This window comes from Anomalospiza imberbis, chromosome 18, assembly GCF_031753505.1.
Source record: "Anomalospiza imberbis isolate Cuckoo-Finch-1a 21T00152 chromosome 18, ASM3175350v1, whole genome shotgun sequence".
In the NCBI taxonomy this organism is placed as follows: domain Eukaryota; kingdom Metazoa; phylum Chordata; class Aves; order Passeriformes; family Viduidae; genus Anomalospiza; species Anomalospiza imberbis.
In genome coordinates, this window is record NC_089698.1 from 8723201 (window position 1) to 8740901 (window position 17701).

The 17701-nt window shown below is 50.0% G+C and overlaps 2 protein-coding genes across 2 annotated transcripts; both read left to right on the forward strand.

The window, feature by feature from the left end:
- The first annotated feature begins 4122 nt into the window (after positions 1-4122).
- Positions 4123-7357, forward strand: GSC2 (goosecoid homeobox 2). Its single transcript, XM_068208878.1, has 3 exons — positions 4123-5666; positions 6467-6714; positions 7249-7357. Exons 1-3 carry the CDS (start codon positions 5360-5362, stop codon positions 7348-7350), a joined length of 657 nt encoding a protein of 218 aa, XP_068064979.1. The 5' UTR covers positions 4123-5359; the 3' UTR covers positions 7351-7357.
- A 1872-nt stretch (positions 7358-9229) lies between these two features.
- ESS2 (ess-2 splicing factor homolog) lies at positions 9230-16180 on the forward strand. Its single transcript, XM_068208879.1, has 10 exons — positions 9230-9423; positions 9727-9895; positions 10778-10873; positions 11189-11355; positions 12118-12235; positions 12692-12825; positions 12972-13074; positions 14063-14172; positions 15082-15197; positions 15764-16180. Exons 1-10 carry the CDS (start codon positions 9277-9279, stop codon positions 16047-16049), a joined length of 1446 nt encoding a protein of 481 aa, XP_068064980.1. The 5' UTR covers positions 9230-9276; the 3' UTR covers positions 16050-16180.
- Positions 16181-17701: the final 1521 nt, after the last annotated feature.

The window sequence follows — 17701 nt, forward strand, 5'->3', positions numbered from 1 at the left end:
TTTCCTTTCCCTTTTCCTTTCCCTTTCCTTTCCCTTTTCCTTTCCCTTTTCCTTTCCTTTTCCTTTTCCTTTTCCTTTTCCTTTTTCCTTCCCTCCTTCCCTTTCCTTTCCCTTCCTTTTCCCTTTCCCTTCCTTTTCCTTTTCCTTTTCCTTTGTCCTTTTTCCTTTTCCTTTTCCTTCCTTCCTTTTCCTTTTCCTTTTCCTTTTCCTTTTCCTTTTCCCTTCTCCCTTCCCTTCCCTTCCCTTCCCTTCCCTTTTCCTTTTCCCTTTTCCTTTTCCTTTTCCTTTCCCTTTTTCCTTTCCCTTTTCCTTTCCCTTCCTTTTCCTTTCCTTTTTCCCTTTTCCCTTCCTTCCCTTCCCTTTCCTTCTCCTTTCCCTTTCCTTTCCCTTTCCCTTCTTCCCTTTCCTTCTCCTTTTTCCTTTTCCCTTTTCCTTTTCCTTCCCTTCCTTCCCTTCCCTTTCCCTTCCCTTTTCCTTTCCTTTTCCTTTTCCTTTTCCTTTTCCTTTTCCTTTCCTTCCCTTCCTTCCCTTCCCTTCCCCTTTCCTTTCCTTTCCTTTCCTTTCCCTTTCCTTTCCCTTTCCCTTTCCTTCCCTTTCCTCCTTTTCCTTTTCCTTTTCTTTCCTTCTTCCTTCCCTTTCCCTTCCTTCCCTTTCCCTTTCCCTTTCCCTTCCCTTTTCCTTTTCCTTTTCCTTTTCCTTTTCCTTTTCCTTTTCCTTTTTTCCTTTTCCTTTTTCCTTTTCCTTCCCTTCCCTTCCTTTCCTTTTCCTTTTCCTTTTCCTTTCCCTTCCCTTCCCTTCCTTCCCTTCCCTTCCCTTCCCGAACCTTCCCGAACCTTCCCTTCCTGAACCTTCCCGAACCTTCCCCTTCCTTCCCTTCCCTTCCCTTCCCTTCCCTTCCCTTCCCTTCCCTTCCTTCCCTTCCCTTCCCTTCCCTCCCTTCCCTTCCCTTCCCTTCCCTTCTTCCTTCCCTTCCCTTCCCGAACCTTTCCCTTCCGAACCTTCCCGAACCTTTCCTTCCCTTTCCCTTTTCCTTCCTTTTCCCCTTTTCCCTTTTCCCTTTCTTCTTCCCTTTTCCCTTTCTTCCTTTTCCTTCTTCTTCCTTTTCCCTTTCTCCCTTTTCCTTTTTCCTTTTCCTTTCCTTTTCCTTTCCCTTCCCTTCTCCCTTCCCTTTCCCTTCTCCTTTCCCTTTCCCTTTCCCTTTCCCTTCCCCTTCCCTTCCCTTCCCGAACCTTCCCGAACCTTCCCTTCTCCTTTCCTTTCTTTTCCTTTTCTTTTTCCTTTTCCTTTTCCTTTTCCTTTTCCCTTTTCCCTTTTCCCTTCCCTTCCCTTTCCCTTCCCTTCCCTCCTTCCCTTCCCTTCCCTTCCCTTCTTCCCCTTCCCTTCCCTTTCCCCTTTCCCTTTCCCTTTCCCTTTCCCTTTCCCTTTCCCTTTTCCCTTTCCCTTTTCCTTTCCCTTCCCCTTCCCTTCCCCCCTTCCCCTTCCCCTTCCCTTCCCCCTTCCCTCCCCCCCGCCCGGGAGCCCGTGCCGGCCGCAAGGCAGGCGTTAAAAAGCATCATCCTCCCGAACTGTTTCCATAGTCGGGAATAGTGAGATAACACAGAACTTCAAAAACCGGGTGCTGCCTGCCGAGCGCAGAGGGATTTGGACAGCATGAGGACGGTAAGATCTCTGAAATGCCCTCTGGAATTCTTCAGGGTGAAGCACTTGTCAGATTCCATCGTGGTTCCTTGCGGAAGAGGAGGTTTGGTACCGCACAGTCCTCCTGCCCCACCACGGACACCATCTCTGGTGGCCTGCACCACTAGTGGTAGCATCCCTACTAGCAGTGTCACTAATAACACTACTACCCAGTGGAGAGATTCCACTTCTTCTATGGAATGACATGGCCTTTGGGGAGAGAGACACATTTATTGTAATTATCATCAAATCAAAATGAGTTTATTAGAGCTCTTAATCTTAGTTGGCACAGGGTTGAACAATTTTAATTGGCACAATTTAAAGATCATCTTTAAAGGCCCCTTTCAATCCAAACCATCCAATAATTTTACGACTTCTGTTTTTTTTTATTAAACACAGTTTTTAACACCTGACTGGCACATCCCACTGAATTTCAGCTACACAGAAATGCTTCTTGTTTTTGATTTTGACGGATTATTTTTACCCTGGGTTCTTTCTCACAGCGGTTCTGGAGTGAGTGATGGGCATCCGCTGCTTGGATGAGTCCATGGCACGGGCAGCCCAGGAAAACACAGCTGGCATGCACCAGTGGCTCCACTGGGTGGCCAGGAGGGCACTGAGATGTGGATCCCGGGCTGAGCACTTCCCCTGGGATGGAAAGCCACCAGACTGTAGTTTTTGGCAACATTTGTCCGCAGTGTCCATCTCTGCTCTGCTTTAGAAATCAGCCTGGAAGCCCAAATCCAGCCAGGGGTCCAGGTTTTCCCTGACTGCTGTCAATTCCAATGAGAGAAAGAGCCCAGGACTTGTCCCAGGTAAGGCAGAGGAGTGCAGGAGGATGGTTACATCCCACAGATCTGATCCTCCTTTTCCTCAGCATCACAGCCACCCCACACTGGTGATAGGGAGTGGGGAGAAGCACTGCCAAACGACGGCTCCCACAGGTGCCAGCATACAGGCAGGGGCAGGGCAGAGGAGGGTGCTGCCATGCTGTAGGGTTGCCAGTGTTCCTGTTCCCATCACCTTGTGCTGCCTGCAGAAGGCAGGGCCAGAGGAGGGAAAGGGGGATTTTTTCTTCTTTCACCATAGGAGGATTTTCAAACCCCTATAAATTCACTTTTGACAAGTGAACAGCTAAAGCAGATTAACCTTTTTGCTAATCCTCTATAATGGCTTTGGAATCTCCTTAGCCAATAAGAAAATTATAAGAACCTGTTTCTTTTCTTTTTATCTATATCTATATTGTTCTCTCTTGTCCTGCATGTTTTTTTCTTTCTTGTTTTATTTTCCTTTCCTTTTCTAATATGAAATAGCCCAGCGATCCTATCTCCCAGAGGCTCAGTAAACAGTACATCAGAAATCCCTTTCCTTTATTCCTCTCTGGTAACAGGGTGCAGAGAAGTGTCTGCCGATTGGGATTTGATTACCAGCAGCTATCAAAAGTCTCTTTGTACAATCTGGGTCCTAAATCCCGTAATTCTTTGATAAAAGAAGTATTACCAGTCCATTTTCTGTAGTGAAAGGTATGGGAGGAATGAAAGAAAGCAATCAGTGGAGATCCTAATAGGCTAAGTGCATGTGTGGTGGGAAGACAGGGCTGGGACAGGATGCCCAGGGAAAGGCATCCTTTGTTAGGGATGGGGAAGGAGAATTAATCCTCTTCAGGCATATGAACAGAGCTGGTCAGATCCTGCACCTGCCCATGGCACGTCCCAGCTCACCGGCCCTATGGCCCCTCTGACCAGCACAGGGTGGGGAGCAGAACCTGGCCCCACATCCACCCCTTGGGTCAGCGTTTGGGGACATGCATAAAAGCTGGGAGCAGTTTTCAGTGATCTCTGGAATTAGGGCATCCCCAGTGCCTCTCTGGAGCACTGACACTTTGACACAGTGAACGTGTCCAGACTGAGCAGCTACAAAGGTGTCTTCATCTCAAAAGGTAAAGATTCGCAGAGCTCAGTTATAATCCAAGTTACACCATTGGAACAGCTGAAGGAGAGGCAAATAAAGGGATGGAAGGAAAAGCAGCAGTTTGGTTTTAGGTGAGTCACAAGCAGAACAGCTATGGGGCATCTCTTCCTAGCACTGAGGGGCCCGCAGGTGAGGAAGGGCAGGCGGTGAGCAGGGATGAGGAGAGAAGGGAGCTGAGAGAGGCTCTCCTGGGGACTGGCTGTAAGTTTTGCAGGATGCTGGAGGCTTTGCTGGGCTGTCCAGCGTGAGGATCTTTGGTGTGCACTGGTTTCACAGCACCCACCTGTGTGTCTCCTTGGTGTACAATGAGTGGGACTGCAAGGAAGCACCAGGTGTGAGTGCTCCCCACATGAGCTCCCGAGGCCTTGCTTCTCACCTGGGCTTAAACCACACTGAGAGCAAGGGAACTTGGATTTAAACTTTGCTAAGCAACCTGATCTCAACCACACCTTCTCTGTTTTATTCCCAGCTATTCATGTCAGTTAAAAACACAGGATCCAAGATGTTCTCTCTCCTCCTGTGGATCACAGCTGCCAGACCTTGCTGTTTGCCCTTGGCGGGGCAGAAGCAGGCATCCCTTCCTGTCCTGAATCTTGGCCATGGCCTCTCCCCAGTTTCTTTGGCTGGGCAGGAGCCAGGAATTGAACGGGCTTTGGAAAGCCTGGCTGTGGCACTGAATCCACACTCCTGCCTGGATGGCTGTGGGACCTCGCTGAGAGCACACGGAGGCAGCAGCAGCAGCAATCCTCCCCTTTCCTTCCCCACACAGAGCGTGGCTCAGCTGCATGGGAGGTGGTTACATGCCACTAAGCTGCGGTGCAGAGCTGCTGCAAGCAGCTCGTAATCTAATTTATTAAGGGCTTTGAATCCTTACAAAGAGTATGTTGGATACATGCAAAGCATCTGCATTATTACAGTGATTAGGGCAGCAGAGATGGGGGAAAGGGGAAGGAGGGAAAATACAATTTCTCTGCTTTCAGCAGAAAATAAATCAACTTTCACAGAGAATTCTGGCAAAGCCAAAGGCTGTGCTGTCATTAAAAATGATTTTTTATTAAGCTGAACTCTCTCTTCTCTCATATTGTATGATATGACAGCTCTCTTTTGATGGGAAAGCTTTCATTTGGCCAGAGAAAGGGATAATTTGCTTCTTTTAAGGAGTTAATCCTCTGGTCCATTTCCGGGCTGGGAACAGCTATCCTCCCCCTTCCTTGGATAGGAGGCTGCAGCACAATGGAGATCATAACCACCTCAAATCTACACCCGAGATGGAGAAATCAGATTTCCTTCTCCAGTCATTTTTGTGGGATTAGCTAAATCTTAGATCCACACTAACCCTTCACAAAGCTGCCAAGATTAGTTAGAATTTATTTTATTTGCAGGGGGGTTTACGGTTTTCTTTCCAAAGGGATTATATCTCTCTCTCTCTATATATATATATATTTGGAGTGGCTTCAGTCATAACGCAGCTGGGTCAGAGGGAGGAAAAGGGTGTGTGTGTGTGTATAAAATAAAAACTCAGCTGCAAGAATGACAGTCACTTGAAACGCCAAGACAAAGCTGTGGTTCTGGATGGCTTTGCCAGCCCATTTTAAAAGCCACATGAGCTGTCCTTTGCCTAGCAAAACCCCACTAGGGAGCCGGTGAAGGGAGAGCAAAGCCCCCCAGTTGGGCTGGCTGTTTCCCCAGCTGCTGCTGCTGCTGGCACAGGATGTCTTCAGAGGCAGTGCCAGGGGCTGACGCCGGCAGGAGAGGCCTGAAGAAGCCACGTCCGTTCAGCATCGAGGACATCCTCTCCAGTCCCGCGGAGAAGAGCCCCCAGGTCTTGGTGCCGCTGTGCCTGCGGAGCATCTTGGACTGCACACCCAAGCGGCTCTGTGAGCTGGAGACCATCCCAGCCAGCTCCCTGCAGGAGGAGGAGGAGGAAGAGGACGAAGAGCTGGAGGGGGCAGGCTGCAGCTGCTGCTGCTGTTCTCACAGGAGTGCCCGTTCCCTGCAGGACCTGCCGGCTTGGCTGGGTGAGTGTTGGGTTTGGTTCAGGGGTGGGGCTCGCAGAGGGGCTGGTGCCAGTGCTGTGGGCAGGGGAAAACCTGGGTGTTAAGTGGCAATATGGCATCTGGCCACGGTGGTCTTGGGCCTGAGGCCCAGCAATCTGAGCTGTTCTCAGCAGGGTTCCTAAGAGTGGGCACTTCCACCTGAAATGCTGCCAGGGTTTGAAAAGCAGAGGGTGCTGACTATTTCTGGATATTACTGGTTAGTGTGAAACTCTTGGGAGAATGATGTTTCTAGGGGTGCAAGCTCTCTGTGGAGCGTGGGGCCCCATGGCCATGCCGCCCATGTGCAGAGCTGTGCCTGTGCTTCCTGACAACACCAGCCCTGGGGCACCTCACTTAGCCTTTAAGGAAAAGAGTTTTGGCTACGTCAAGCAAAATTACTGTGGAAAATAAAAAGTAGCAAACCCTTAAAAATACAGTTCAAGAGCATCTTGATAGTTCAGAATTCCTTTGTGTCAGGGCTGAAACACAGATCTTTGCTGGGCTGTGAGTTTGCAGTTATTTTCTGGACCTGACTGTAGTGCAACTGGTAAGCGAACAAAGAAAACCCAGCCAGTGCTCACCACCTGCATCCTTCTCCATGTCATGACCTAAACTCTTCTCCCACTTGCATAGTGACCACTCAGCTTGCCACCCACTCCAGGTGACTGCCTGCCTCCTTCCAAACAGTAGCAGGGATGGAACGGGTGCCTGAGCTGCCTTGAGCGCGGCGAGTATTTGAGCCCCACACCTCTAACACTGCTGCTGTCCCCGTCCCCTCGCAGATGCCCGCTTCCCCTGGCCCGTGCAGCTCTTCCACCCGGCAGTCAGGGTCTGTAGGAGCTCCCAGGAGAAGCCAAGCGAGCTGCAGACCTTCCAGCAGATCCAGCGCCGCACGCGCCGGCACCGCACCATATTCACCGAGGACCAGCTGCAGGCCCTGGAGACGCTTTTCCACCAGAACCAGTACCCGGACGTCGTCACCCGCGAGCACCTGGCAAACCGCATTCACCTGAAGGAGGAGCGGGTGGAGGTGAGACTCTGCCACTTGCTGAGGGCAGAATTCTTGCGTTCCTGCAGTCCCCCAGGAACACAGACTGGGGCATTGTGCTGTCTTTTTTGGGGGGTCTGCAGATCCACGGCCTCATTTTAAAATCTATCTTGTGCATTTGACAAAAGAGAGTTTAAGTCTGGCGAGCAATGGAAGAATATAAACCATTTCAGCTGGGCTAATTTGTACTGGCATCCAGTCCCACAGACTTACATGATGCCTCTCTCCCAGAATCACGTGTCACACAGAGACATGCCAGCTCTGCTGCTCATCCCCTGCACCCAAGTCTGTATTCCTTACCTAAGTGATCTGCGTGACTTCTGAATTTGTCATGGGGGTCCCAACTCCTTTGTGCCCCTCACATATACCTGAGCAGGACTGCAGCAGAGGGACTGATTACATTTTGTATCAAGCCTTTCTATTACAGTACCTCACAGCCCAGGAGAGCCACTGCCTGTCTCGCTCCCAGTTAACACCTGACATGCAAAAGCCCTTTTCTTGTTTTGCACTTTCTAGGTTTGGTTTAAAAATCGTCGGGCGAAGTGGCGGCATCAGAAGAGGGCGACTGCCTCAGCACTGAGCCTCCAGCCCAAGCAGCCCCCCAAGGAGAGCTGTTAGTGCTCACCAGGAGCACCCACTGCCCGTGGCTGACAGGCTCAGGGGGGTAACCCGAGGGGGCTAATGCAGCAAAAGGGAACTCTGTGGTTCACAGAGAAGGAGGACAGGTAAAAGCGGACGCTTTTTGGCACTTTCACATGCCTCTTCCAAACCTAGTTCACGTGGCAAATAACTCAGTAGGCAGGATGTGCAGGGGACAGAGCTGTACTGGTGTTAAATGTGTGTGCTTTAAGAGAAGGAGAAACTCCCCTTCTAGTCTTTGCTCTGTGCACGTAGTATTTGTGCATGTTTTATTGTTGTAGATTTGCAAAATATCCTGCAAATGAATGTTTCCTGTTTGCAGCACCTCAGTGGCATCTAGAGTTGCTTTTGGGGTTGAACTTGCTGGACAAGCGATTTGTTTCATAACAAAGAAACACGGGTTTCTCCCCATAGCCCTGGGGAGAGGTGATGAACGTGCTGTGCTGAGAGGGTTGGCACAGGCAGCGCTCGCCTCCACCCCTGCTGCCAGCCAGTCCCTGCCGCAAGGAGCCGTGCCCGTGTTCCTGGCGGGGCCAAGGAGAAGCCGGGAGCTGGAAAGCGGCGAGATCAATAAACTGCCCTGTCACCCCCGCCGAGCAGCCAGCCGGGGTCCCGCTCCCCGAAGCCCGGGGTGCTGCTGAGGAGGTCTGAAGAGACCGCGGGGGCGTTGGGGGGATCCGCCTGGCGCCCATCCCTTGTGCTAGCCCGGTTCCCATCCCAGCGCCCACCCCGTGTGTATCCCGGCTCCCATCCCAGCGCCCACCCCGTGTGTATCCCGGCTCCCATCCCGGTTCTCACCCCAGCTCCTATCCCGTGTGTATCCCGGCTCCCATCCCGGTTCTCACCCCAGCTCCTATCCCGTGTGTATCCCGGCTCCCATCCCGGTTCTCACCCCAGCTCCTATCCCGTGTGTATCCCGGCTCCCATCCCGGTTCTCACCCCAGCTCCTATCCCGTGTGTATCCCGGTTCCCGTGTATCCCGGCTCCCATCCCAGCGCTTATCCCGTGTGTATCCCGGCTCCCATCCCGGTTCTCACCCCAGCTCCTATCCCGTGTGTATCCCGGCTCCCATCCCAGCTCCTGTCCCGTGTGTATCCCGGCTCCCATCCCAGCTGCTATCCCGTGTGTATCCCGGTTGCCGTGTATCCCGGTTCCCACCCCAGCGCCTATCCCGTGTGTATCCCGGTTCCCACCCCAGCTGCTATCCCGTGTGTATCCCGGTTCCCGTGTATCCCGGTTCCCGTGTATCCCGGTTCCCACCCCAGCGCCTATCCCGTGTGTATCCCGGTTCCCGTGTATCCCGGTTCCCATCCCAGCTGCTATCCCGTGTGTATCCCGGTTCCCGTGTATCCCGGTTCCCGTGTATCCCGGTTCCCATCCCAACTGCTATCCCGTGTGTATCCCGGTTCCCACCCCAGCTGCTATCCCGTGTGTATCCCGGTTCCCGTGTATCCCGGTTCCCGTGTATCCCGGTTCCCATCCCAGCTGCTATCCCGTGTGTATCCCTGTTCCCGTGTATCCCGGCTCCCACCCCAGCTGCTATCCCGTGTGTATCCCTGTTCCCGTGTATCCCGGTTCCCACCCCAGCTGCTATCCCGTGTGTATCCCGGTTCCCGTGTATCCCGGTTCCCATCCCAGCTGCTATCCCGTGTGTATCCCGGTTCCCGTGTATCCCGGTTCCCGTGTATCCCGGCTCCCGGCCCGGTTCCCATCCCGACCCTCGTGCCGCGGCGCCGCCGCAGTCACGGCCCGGGACCGGCCGGGTCCTCCGCACCGGCAGGGGGCGCGCGCGGCCCCGCGCACTTCCCAGGGAGGGGCGCGCATTCCGATCCCGCGGCGCGGAATGTGACGTCACGACCCGTCGCGTCCGCGGCGGCGGAGGAGGAGCGGAGCGGTGCCGACGCCATGGAGGCGATACCGGCGCCGCCGGCCTCTCCCGCCGCACTGGTGCCGGCTCCCGCCGCGGGTCCCGTCGCCGTGGCGGGGAAGGAAGTGGTGTCGCCAGCTGCGAGGCACTCGAAGAAGATCCTGGATGAGGAGGCCTATATCGAGGTAAGGCGGCGGGCCCGGGCCCGAGCCCGGGAGGCTCCGCTCCTCCGGTGCTCCGGCCGAGCGCTTCCAGCGCGGCGGGGCTCGCCTGGGTCCGCCCGGCACGGCCGGCCCGCGAGTGCTGGTGGAAGTAGCGAGGGGCCGGCCCTCGGGCTCCCGCCCCTCCTGCGGCGCGGCTGCAGCGCTCCGCCACCGGCCGCGGGCCCGGCGCCGCCCGGCCTGCCCGGGGCTTTGCGCTGCTGGCCCCGAGCTCAGCCGGCGCTCCGGGGGCCCAGCGGGGCATTGCGGTTGTCTCTGTCTCTGCAGAGCTTAGAGAAGATCATCCAGCGAGACTTTTTTCCCGATGTGGAGAAGTTGCGAGCACAGAAGGACTATCTGGAGGCTGAGGAAAGTGGCGACTTGGAGAAAATGAGACAAATTGCTATCAAGTTTGGCTCTTCCTTGAACAAATCGTCGAGGGACACACCTGCACCGTGTAAGAACTGGCTCTGTGGGGCGTGAGCGGTGTGTATCTGGTATTGCTGCTCTTCTTTATCTGAATTCGTGCAGACAATGCTTATCTTAAAGATTCGAGGTTGATGTTGCATGAGGGCTAAGTGTACCAGTTTGGGCAGTAGCCAGTGTCTGGTGGTTCATGCTGAATTTCTCTTTGATGGTGTCTAATAATTCCTTGAGGGAAGGGTTTTGGAAAAAGCAGCCATTTAAAAAGCATTCCTCATAGGCATCTTTTGCCAAGTTCCTGCTCTCTAGGGAGTGTTATGTGCTCTCTACTATGAGAAATCCTAAGCTATGCTTTGGATCCTAATTGTAGAGTGTAGTTTTAGGGGTTCTTGTTGTATCTACAGACATTTGAGGTTTTCATGTATTAGGGACAGAAGGTGTGGGAAGCTCGTGGCTATCAGAGGTTCCCACAGCAGGTATCCAGTGTTCTGTGTTTTCTTTCACTGCCAGTTCAAGTGTTTCTTAAAGCCCAGCCCCTGGCTGAGCTCTTGCAGTGGGGTTTGGGTAGGTGGCTTGCTTGTGGCAAAGGGCACATGTCACCAGGTGGTGTCCCTTCCTCCCCTGCTGCAGCTGCTGGCCCTGGCCTGGGCTCAGTTTGCTCTGTGGGGTGACCACACCCTGGGCTGTGGCTCTCCTAGGAATTTCTCCCAGCAGGAGAAAAATGTCTTAGATGAGGCCAAAGTCTTGTTTGGAGGTTGAGACAGATTTCAATAGAACATTTTGGAGTTATTTTCACAAGTTTCTTATTTAATTTTTATTCTCTTGATATGCCTTCTGTGACTTATTTGGTACATCATCCTTAGAGGAAATCCTGTTGTGTGCTCCAATAACCAGGTGAATTTTTTTTTGGTGGCAGATGTTACCCCAGCCACATTTGAAACCCCAGAAGTGCATCCAGGTGGCCTTTCAGTGGGAAATAAATCTAAGGCTGGCATCAAGACTGCAGAGGAAGGTAGGAGAATTATGTTTCTCCAGTTGAATTCTGCCAAAATTAAATTGTCTGCCAGTAGCTGGCCACTTGTACATTTCACCTTTAAAATAAATAGCTATAAATACCATGAGAGGATTTATTGAAAGCTGGTTATATGTGTTCCAAACCTGATTTATTCCTGCACCACTCTGTGTGGATGTCTGTCTTTGGCCAAGCTTGATGGCAGTTTCTGGTGTGTGTGTGGAAGGCTTGCTGCCAGGAGGGTTGAGAGGTAGATACAGCTCCCTTAGAAAGGGGCCATTAACCTTCCTCAGGCTTCTTCCCTTCTCTTGTCAGGAGAAGCAGAAAAAGATGATAAAGACGCTCTTCCCAGCCTGGACACCTTCTTGGCAAAGCACACGAGCGAGGATAATGCTTCCTTTGAGCAGATCATGGAAGTGGCCAGAGAGAAGGAGAAGGTCAAGCACGCCTGGCTCTACAGCGCAGAGGAGGAGTACAGCCGGGTAGGGAATTGCCTCAGCTCTGTCTCTGCTCTTCCAAGGGACACAGCAGGGAAATACCATTTCACTGGCTTTCTGCTAAGGCTCTCTTTCATGCATCCCACGACTGCTCTTTGCTTCCTTGTGCAGTCCTGCTTTTTCCCCTTCTGTCACACAAGAGCAGTGCTGACTCCGTTGCTGAGGCTTTGTCTCTTCTGAAAGCTTTGAGGCTGCAAAGCACTGCACAGCGTGCAGGTATTGCTGTCCTTGGCAGCCTCTTCTGTGAGCAGCAGCACAGTTCCTGCTGTTTGTCCATCAGCCCCTTATTATTTGCAGTTTGTCTGCCTTATTTCAGTTTTCAGTTTCTGTTATAAGTAATACCCCACCCAGCTGCTGAAGCACAGAATTGCGTGAGCATGGCTGGCTGTGCTGCCTTCCTCAGCTACCTGCAGGGGAGGTCCAAGTGCTGTCCTGGGCCTCCCTTGTCAGCCTTTAACCATCAGCAGGGAGCAGCTGGCACACTGATGGCTGTGGAATGCACTGCCTTTTCTTGAAGTTTGGTACTGACATGTGGGTGTTTGCTGCTGTTGTTCTGAGGGAGTGTTATTTTTTTTATCCCAACTATCCTTCAGAGTCTGTTACACACCTTGTGCAAAGTGTTTTAGGGCAGGTGGCTGAGCTTGTGACTGAGCTCTCCAAGTTGTGTCTGGCTGAATAAAAGATTGCAGAAGGCTGCTTCAGGATTTTTTTTTCGCCTTTTAAAACTTTTTTCCATCGCCCTTTCAGCGACAAAATGAAAACCTGGCACTTCCTTCAGCTGAGCAGCAAGCTCTGGAGAATGTGAAAGCTGGGCTGGATACCTGGGAATACACAGCTCGAAACACCCTCATGTATTATCCTACAGGTGAGGCATTGGTTCCAGGTGGGTTGGCTCCAAACAGTGCTTACAGCATTTCTGTATGTGACTGAGCAGCTCTTACAGGTAATGCTGTGCTTTTTCTTCTGTAAGGTTGTTTTTAAAAAGTGTTTTTATTTCCTTTTTTTTTTTCTTGGCCTCTGATTCCAAAGTCTGATCATGTTCTATTTGCCATTGAAAAGCTCATCTGTATTACAGAAGTACTTGTTTTCAGCAGCCAAAGCTCTTTCCTGGCTTCTTCATGAGCACTTGTTGTCATCTTCATTCATTGTTTACTTCTGCTCAAAGAATCCTCCTTGGACTTGTTAGTCTGTTTGTTACTATAGAAAAAGAACATATTTTTGTAAATGTAGTTTTCTTTTTTGGCTGTAAATGTACAATTGATAATTTCTGTGAACCAGTGAAGTAAAGAGCTCTTTTTTAAAAGTCATTTTGCTTTTCAAGGTGTACCTGATGAGAGTGAAGTTTTTAAGAAGCCCAGGGAAGTTGTGCATCGAAACACCCGTTTTGTGAAGGACCCTTTCAGCCAAGCTGTGAGCAAATCACAGCTCCAGCAAGCTGCAGCCCTCAATGCTCAGGTTGGATAATTTTACTTCTGACTCAAATCTAGTTAGGCTTTGTCCTCTGGTGTGGTTCATCCCCCAGAACTGTGTGTGTGTGTGTGTGTGCTGGATGCAGCTGACTCTCACCTTTCTCCAAATGAACGACATTGTCTTTATTTCAGTACAAACAGGGCAAAGTGGGACCCGATGGGAAAGAGCTGATACCCCAAGAGTCTCCAAAAGTGAACGGGTATGGATTTGTGGCTACCCCCTCTCCTGCCCCAGGTAAGAGGATTTTCTTATTTCTTCTGCTTTAACTGCTTTAAGAGGACTATTACTGCACTTTCTTTGTTGCTGTCTTCAACACTAGGGTGTCATTACAGGGTTAGATGAGGAGGTAAAACCTCGTGCTGTGTATACCAGCTGGATGCAGGGCTTAAATCCTGCTCCAATACACTTGTAGGAGAAATCACACTGCACCAAGAGCGTCTGAAGTTTCTGTGCCATTGCTCAGGAATTATCTAGCTGTGGAGTACTTTCAGTTAGAACAAACTGATTATTTTTCTTCGAGTTGAAACATGGTGTCTGAATTTGTAGCTGTTCTGCACCTGCCACGCTGTTTCTCTGTGCTTTTTGTGGTTATGTCAACACCTGAACGTGCTGGGGCTTTCCCTCTGGGAAACCTGTAGGTGGCGTTTGGAGCACCTCCTTTCTCCATCGTAAATGCCTTTTCCAACCCCTGGACGGCGGGATTTTCCAGCCAGAGACTTAATCGGGCCCTTAGGATCCTTTCTACACCTGTTAGACAAGGTGCACTCACTGTTTGGTACAGGCTGCCTCTGAGATGATTGGAGGGCACATTTGGCTATTACATGTCCTTAGATCCTTTGCCTGTTTTCTTACATTTAAAGAGTTTCCTGTGTTCAAGGAGTTTTCATTCAGCAGCAGAGGGGAGAACTAGCACTGTATAGGGAAAAATGAAAGTGTCACTAATCAAAAGCTTAGCAAACGGAAAAATGGAGGCATGGAAAGGGTGGTGCTTGGTTGTTGTAACTGAGAGGGTGACACAGCTACAGGCAATCCCTTTTAAAGGGAACCACATGTTACTTATTCACATTGGCTGTGATTTCCTCTGCAGTGGAGGGACTCCTTTGTTGATGAATTTGCTGCATTTCCTAATGTGCATCTCTCTCTCTCTCTTCTTTTTTTTTGTGTGTGATGAATGAATAGTCAATTGTCTTGCATGGGTATAACTTGTTGAATTTGTTTTTAGGTGTGAATGAGTCACCTTTTATGACATGGGGTGAAATTGAAAGCACCCCTTTGCGTCTGGAAGGGTCAGAAAGACCATATGTGGACAGAACACCTGGCCCAGCTTTCAAGGTATTTCATGTCAGCATGACATTCTTTTCTGGGGGGGAAGAACTAAGAAGGGAAAGGCAAGTGAGTAAGGAATAGATTAACATGGAGTGTGACACATCTCTGGGCGGTGTTCCCAGTCCTTGAAACTAGTAATCTAGTTTGTGCTTGGAGGGTGGAGGTGAGCATGGATCCACATGAAATCTTCTTGGTGGAGCTACCCGAGGTGGAACACAGGTAGGAACTGCTGGCAGGAGAATGAGATTCTGCATTTGGTGGTGGTCCCAGACAGAGGGACGTTGAGAGGAAGCTGAAGACATGCTCAATTTTTCTGATTTTAATGTGTGAATAGGTGGGCATCTTAGCATTTCCCTCTGTCTTTATCTTCTGGCTGTTGCAGTCTGAGGCAGATGTATCAGTTGGGAGTAGAAAAGACACTCTGGCTTTGCTAATGGCACCTAACCCTGCATGCTACTTGTCTCCTGCTGGTGTCTTTGAATGTGAGATGTCTGAGACTCTTAGTTTAAGAAGGGTGTAATTTGCTGTATGTGCCTCTGTTTTGTTAGACTCCAAAGGCCTTGACTGGTTCTCCTGCTGTTTAACAGTGTCTGTGTATGCCTGAGAACTGGCTGGCTACAGGCCAGGCAAGACACAGGTGACATTGTTTGTCTAGGAGAAACAGCAGGAGGAAATGCCAGAGGTAATGGCTGCTTCCTTGACTGGACTGGTTTTACAATTTTTGTTACTTGCTAAGGCAGGTTGAAGGTCTCCGTGTCCTCTCTGGCTTTTATGCAGCAGCAAAGAGGGGTGGGCTGACCCCACTTCTCCCCTCTTTAGATCCTGTACATTGGAATCCAGCTTTGAAGGTGCTTTGACTAATTTTTTCAGCACTCTTGAGTGCCTTGGCAAGTGAACTGTGTGATGCATTTATAGATCCTGGAGCCTGGACGCCGTGAGAGGTTAGGACTCAAGATGGCCAATGAAGTGGCAGCTAAAAACCGAGCAAAGAAGCAGGAGGCACTTCGAAAAGTGACAGAAAACCTGGCCAGGTGAGACTTCTGTTTTGACAGCACAACTGGGGGTGGGTATTATCTGATGAGATGTAAATCAGCACATGTAGAAAGGGAGGAATGATGGTAAGGAAGGATACTGGAATCAGGAAGAGGTACATTTGGACTGAAAGTTTTTAGAAATTAAAAATTTAGAAATTAAAAAACTTAATTCCTGAGGGAAAGTGGCTGGTGGCTGTCCCTGACACTCTTCGTCAGCATTACTGCGCTCTGCCCTACGGCCACCCAGCGATGCCTCTGGATCAATGTCTTGCCTTATTGCAAAGAGGAGACATCATAAGAGTTGCTTGGGGGGTCACAGGAAGGACAGAATGGGCTCAAATGAGAAGTTAGGCCATGTCACTCAGGTTTGGGAAAGATGCAGGAGGTTTTTCTGTCACTTGTTTCTCTAGAGACAGGCTGCATCTACCTGCAGGCAGAATGACTTCTGCAGGCAGTGAGTCTGCCCTGTGGGGGGAACTCATGTAGGGAGGCAGTATTGCTTTTCCTGATAAAGGCAGATTTTTTTACTGTAAAATCTCTTAAAACTGTTTATTCTGTTTCAGCCTTACTCCAAAAGGACTAAGCCCAGCCATGTCACCAGCTTTGCAAAGACTTGTAAACAGGACTGCAAGTAAATACACCGACAAAGCCCTGCGAGCCAGCTACACTCCCTCCCCAGCCCACACAGGAACTCCTGGTTACAAGACCCCGGCCAGCGGGCCTCAAACCCCCCAGAGCACCCCACAGACTAGGACAGTATCTCAGACACCAGTATCTCAGGATACTACATCCATCACGGACAATTTGCTGCAGCTTCCCAAAAGAAGAAAGGCATCGGATTTGTTCTGAACATTCCAGTCACCACCAAGGTGATAGTGATCTGGCTGTGCTCAGTGAACTGCAGACTGGTTACTGGGGAAATAGAAATAATTTCTGAAAGATATATTTCTGTTTTTAAGAGAGCCGTGCATTTAAATTAATTTCTGTTCAGCTACGTCTGTTTCTTAATTGGCCTTTCTTAAAGGCTGAACTGGACTTGGGTCCAGCTTGTTGAACTTGTTTGAGTTTGTAGTTTGCAGAAGAGGCGACACAACCATGTGTATACTGAGGCATGACACAGAATTTTAGAGAGGTTCTCTTTAACTTGAATTTAAACTGATGCAGTTCACAATTTTGACTAACTTTATGGTCTTGTTAAAACCAGCATTCCTTAAGAGGACCCCATTTCCTCCTCCTCTGCTTACACTTTGCAGTATGGGATTTGCCTTGCTGCTTTTCTCAGACTTTTCTTCTGCAGGTTGTGGGCTTGCCCTGTTCTGCAGCTGGCAGAGGAAAGGGATCAGATTTGTTTTGTAGCTGCTCTGTGTGTAACTCCGGAGAGTTGATGACTATGATGCAGGGGCCAGAGACAGTCCTGTGTCATCCACCAGGATGGCAGTGCCATTCTGAAGGACAGAAATTATACTTCTGATAGCCACACTGGAGCTTTTGTTTGGTGTGTTTCTCCCATTCTTTGAAACTTTTGGCTTTACTTTTTATAATTGGCCAAAAAAAAGAAAAGCAATTTTAACCACATGTGCTGTGGTTGCTGCATATGAGCTGACGTTTGTGTGTGAGATGAGCCCTTGTGTGGAGTGATCCAGCTTGGAGAAGCACTCACTGTGCACATTTTAGGAGGAAGCAGGTGTAGGCAGATGTTTTCACTTCTTGCACCACGCCTGAGTACAAGACAGCATGTATAACGCTTGCCAGCGTTGGCATTTGCTACAGTCAGGTGATGTTTTTCTGAGGGAGCATCCATGGTAAGTCTTAACCAGCAACTTGAGGAGTGTCTGCAGTGTTCTCTGAGGTCTGGGCCATTGGGTGCTGTGTTTGTCTTGGTGGAGAACTTCCTTTTGTGTGGTTTCCTCTGCCACTTCCAAAACTGGTGTCCCTGACTGTGAGAAACCCTTCTGAGGGATTGTTTTTATAGTGCACCTTGTAAAAATAAATTTATCAACATGGCATTGCTAGGAATCATGACTCAAAAAATAGTAATTTTTACCTTTTTAGTCCAGAAATAATTGAAGGCTATGTTTTTTATTTAAGCAAAAAAATTATTCTCAGATACTCATGAATTAATGTAAAAGGAGTGCATTTACTAAAGTTTGCATGCTTTCAGAATTGTTCTTTAAGGACTGAACTGGCTAAATATGAACCTAGTTCTTAGGTAATTTCAAATACTAATTATTTATTTCATAGTGAAATGCTTGTCTCCATTAAGCATAGGACCTCTTTTGTTAGGTACACAGGCAGGTCAGACCCTGGCCTGCAGTTTGGGGGTCACTGAGCAGACCAGGAGCGAGGAGTGGATGTGGGATTCCTGCCCATTTGTGGGTGCAGAAGCTCCTCCGAGTGTGGGATGCACAGAAAGGCTGAGCAGCATTCGAGGCACTGCGGATGGGGTGCACGCATGGATCAGGAGTGGCATGTGGCATCTCTGTGCCACAGCATTTCTAACT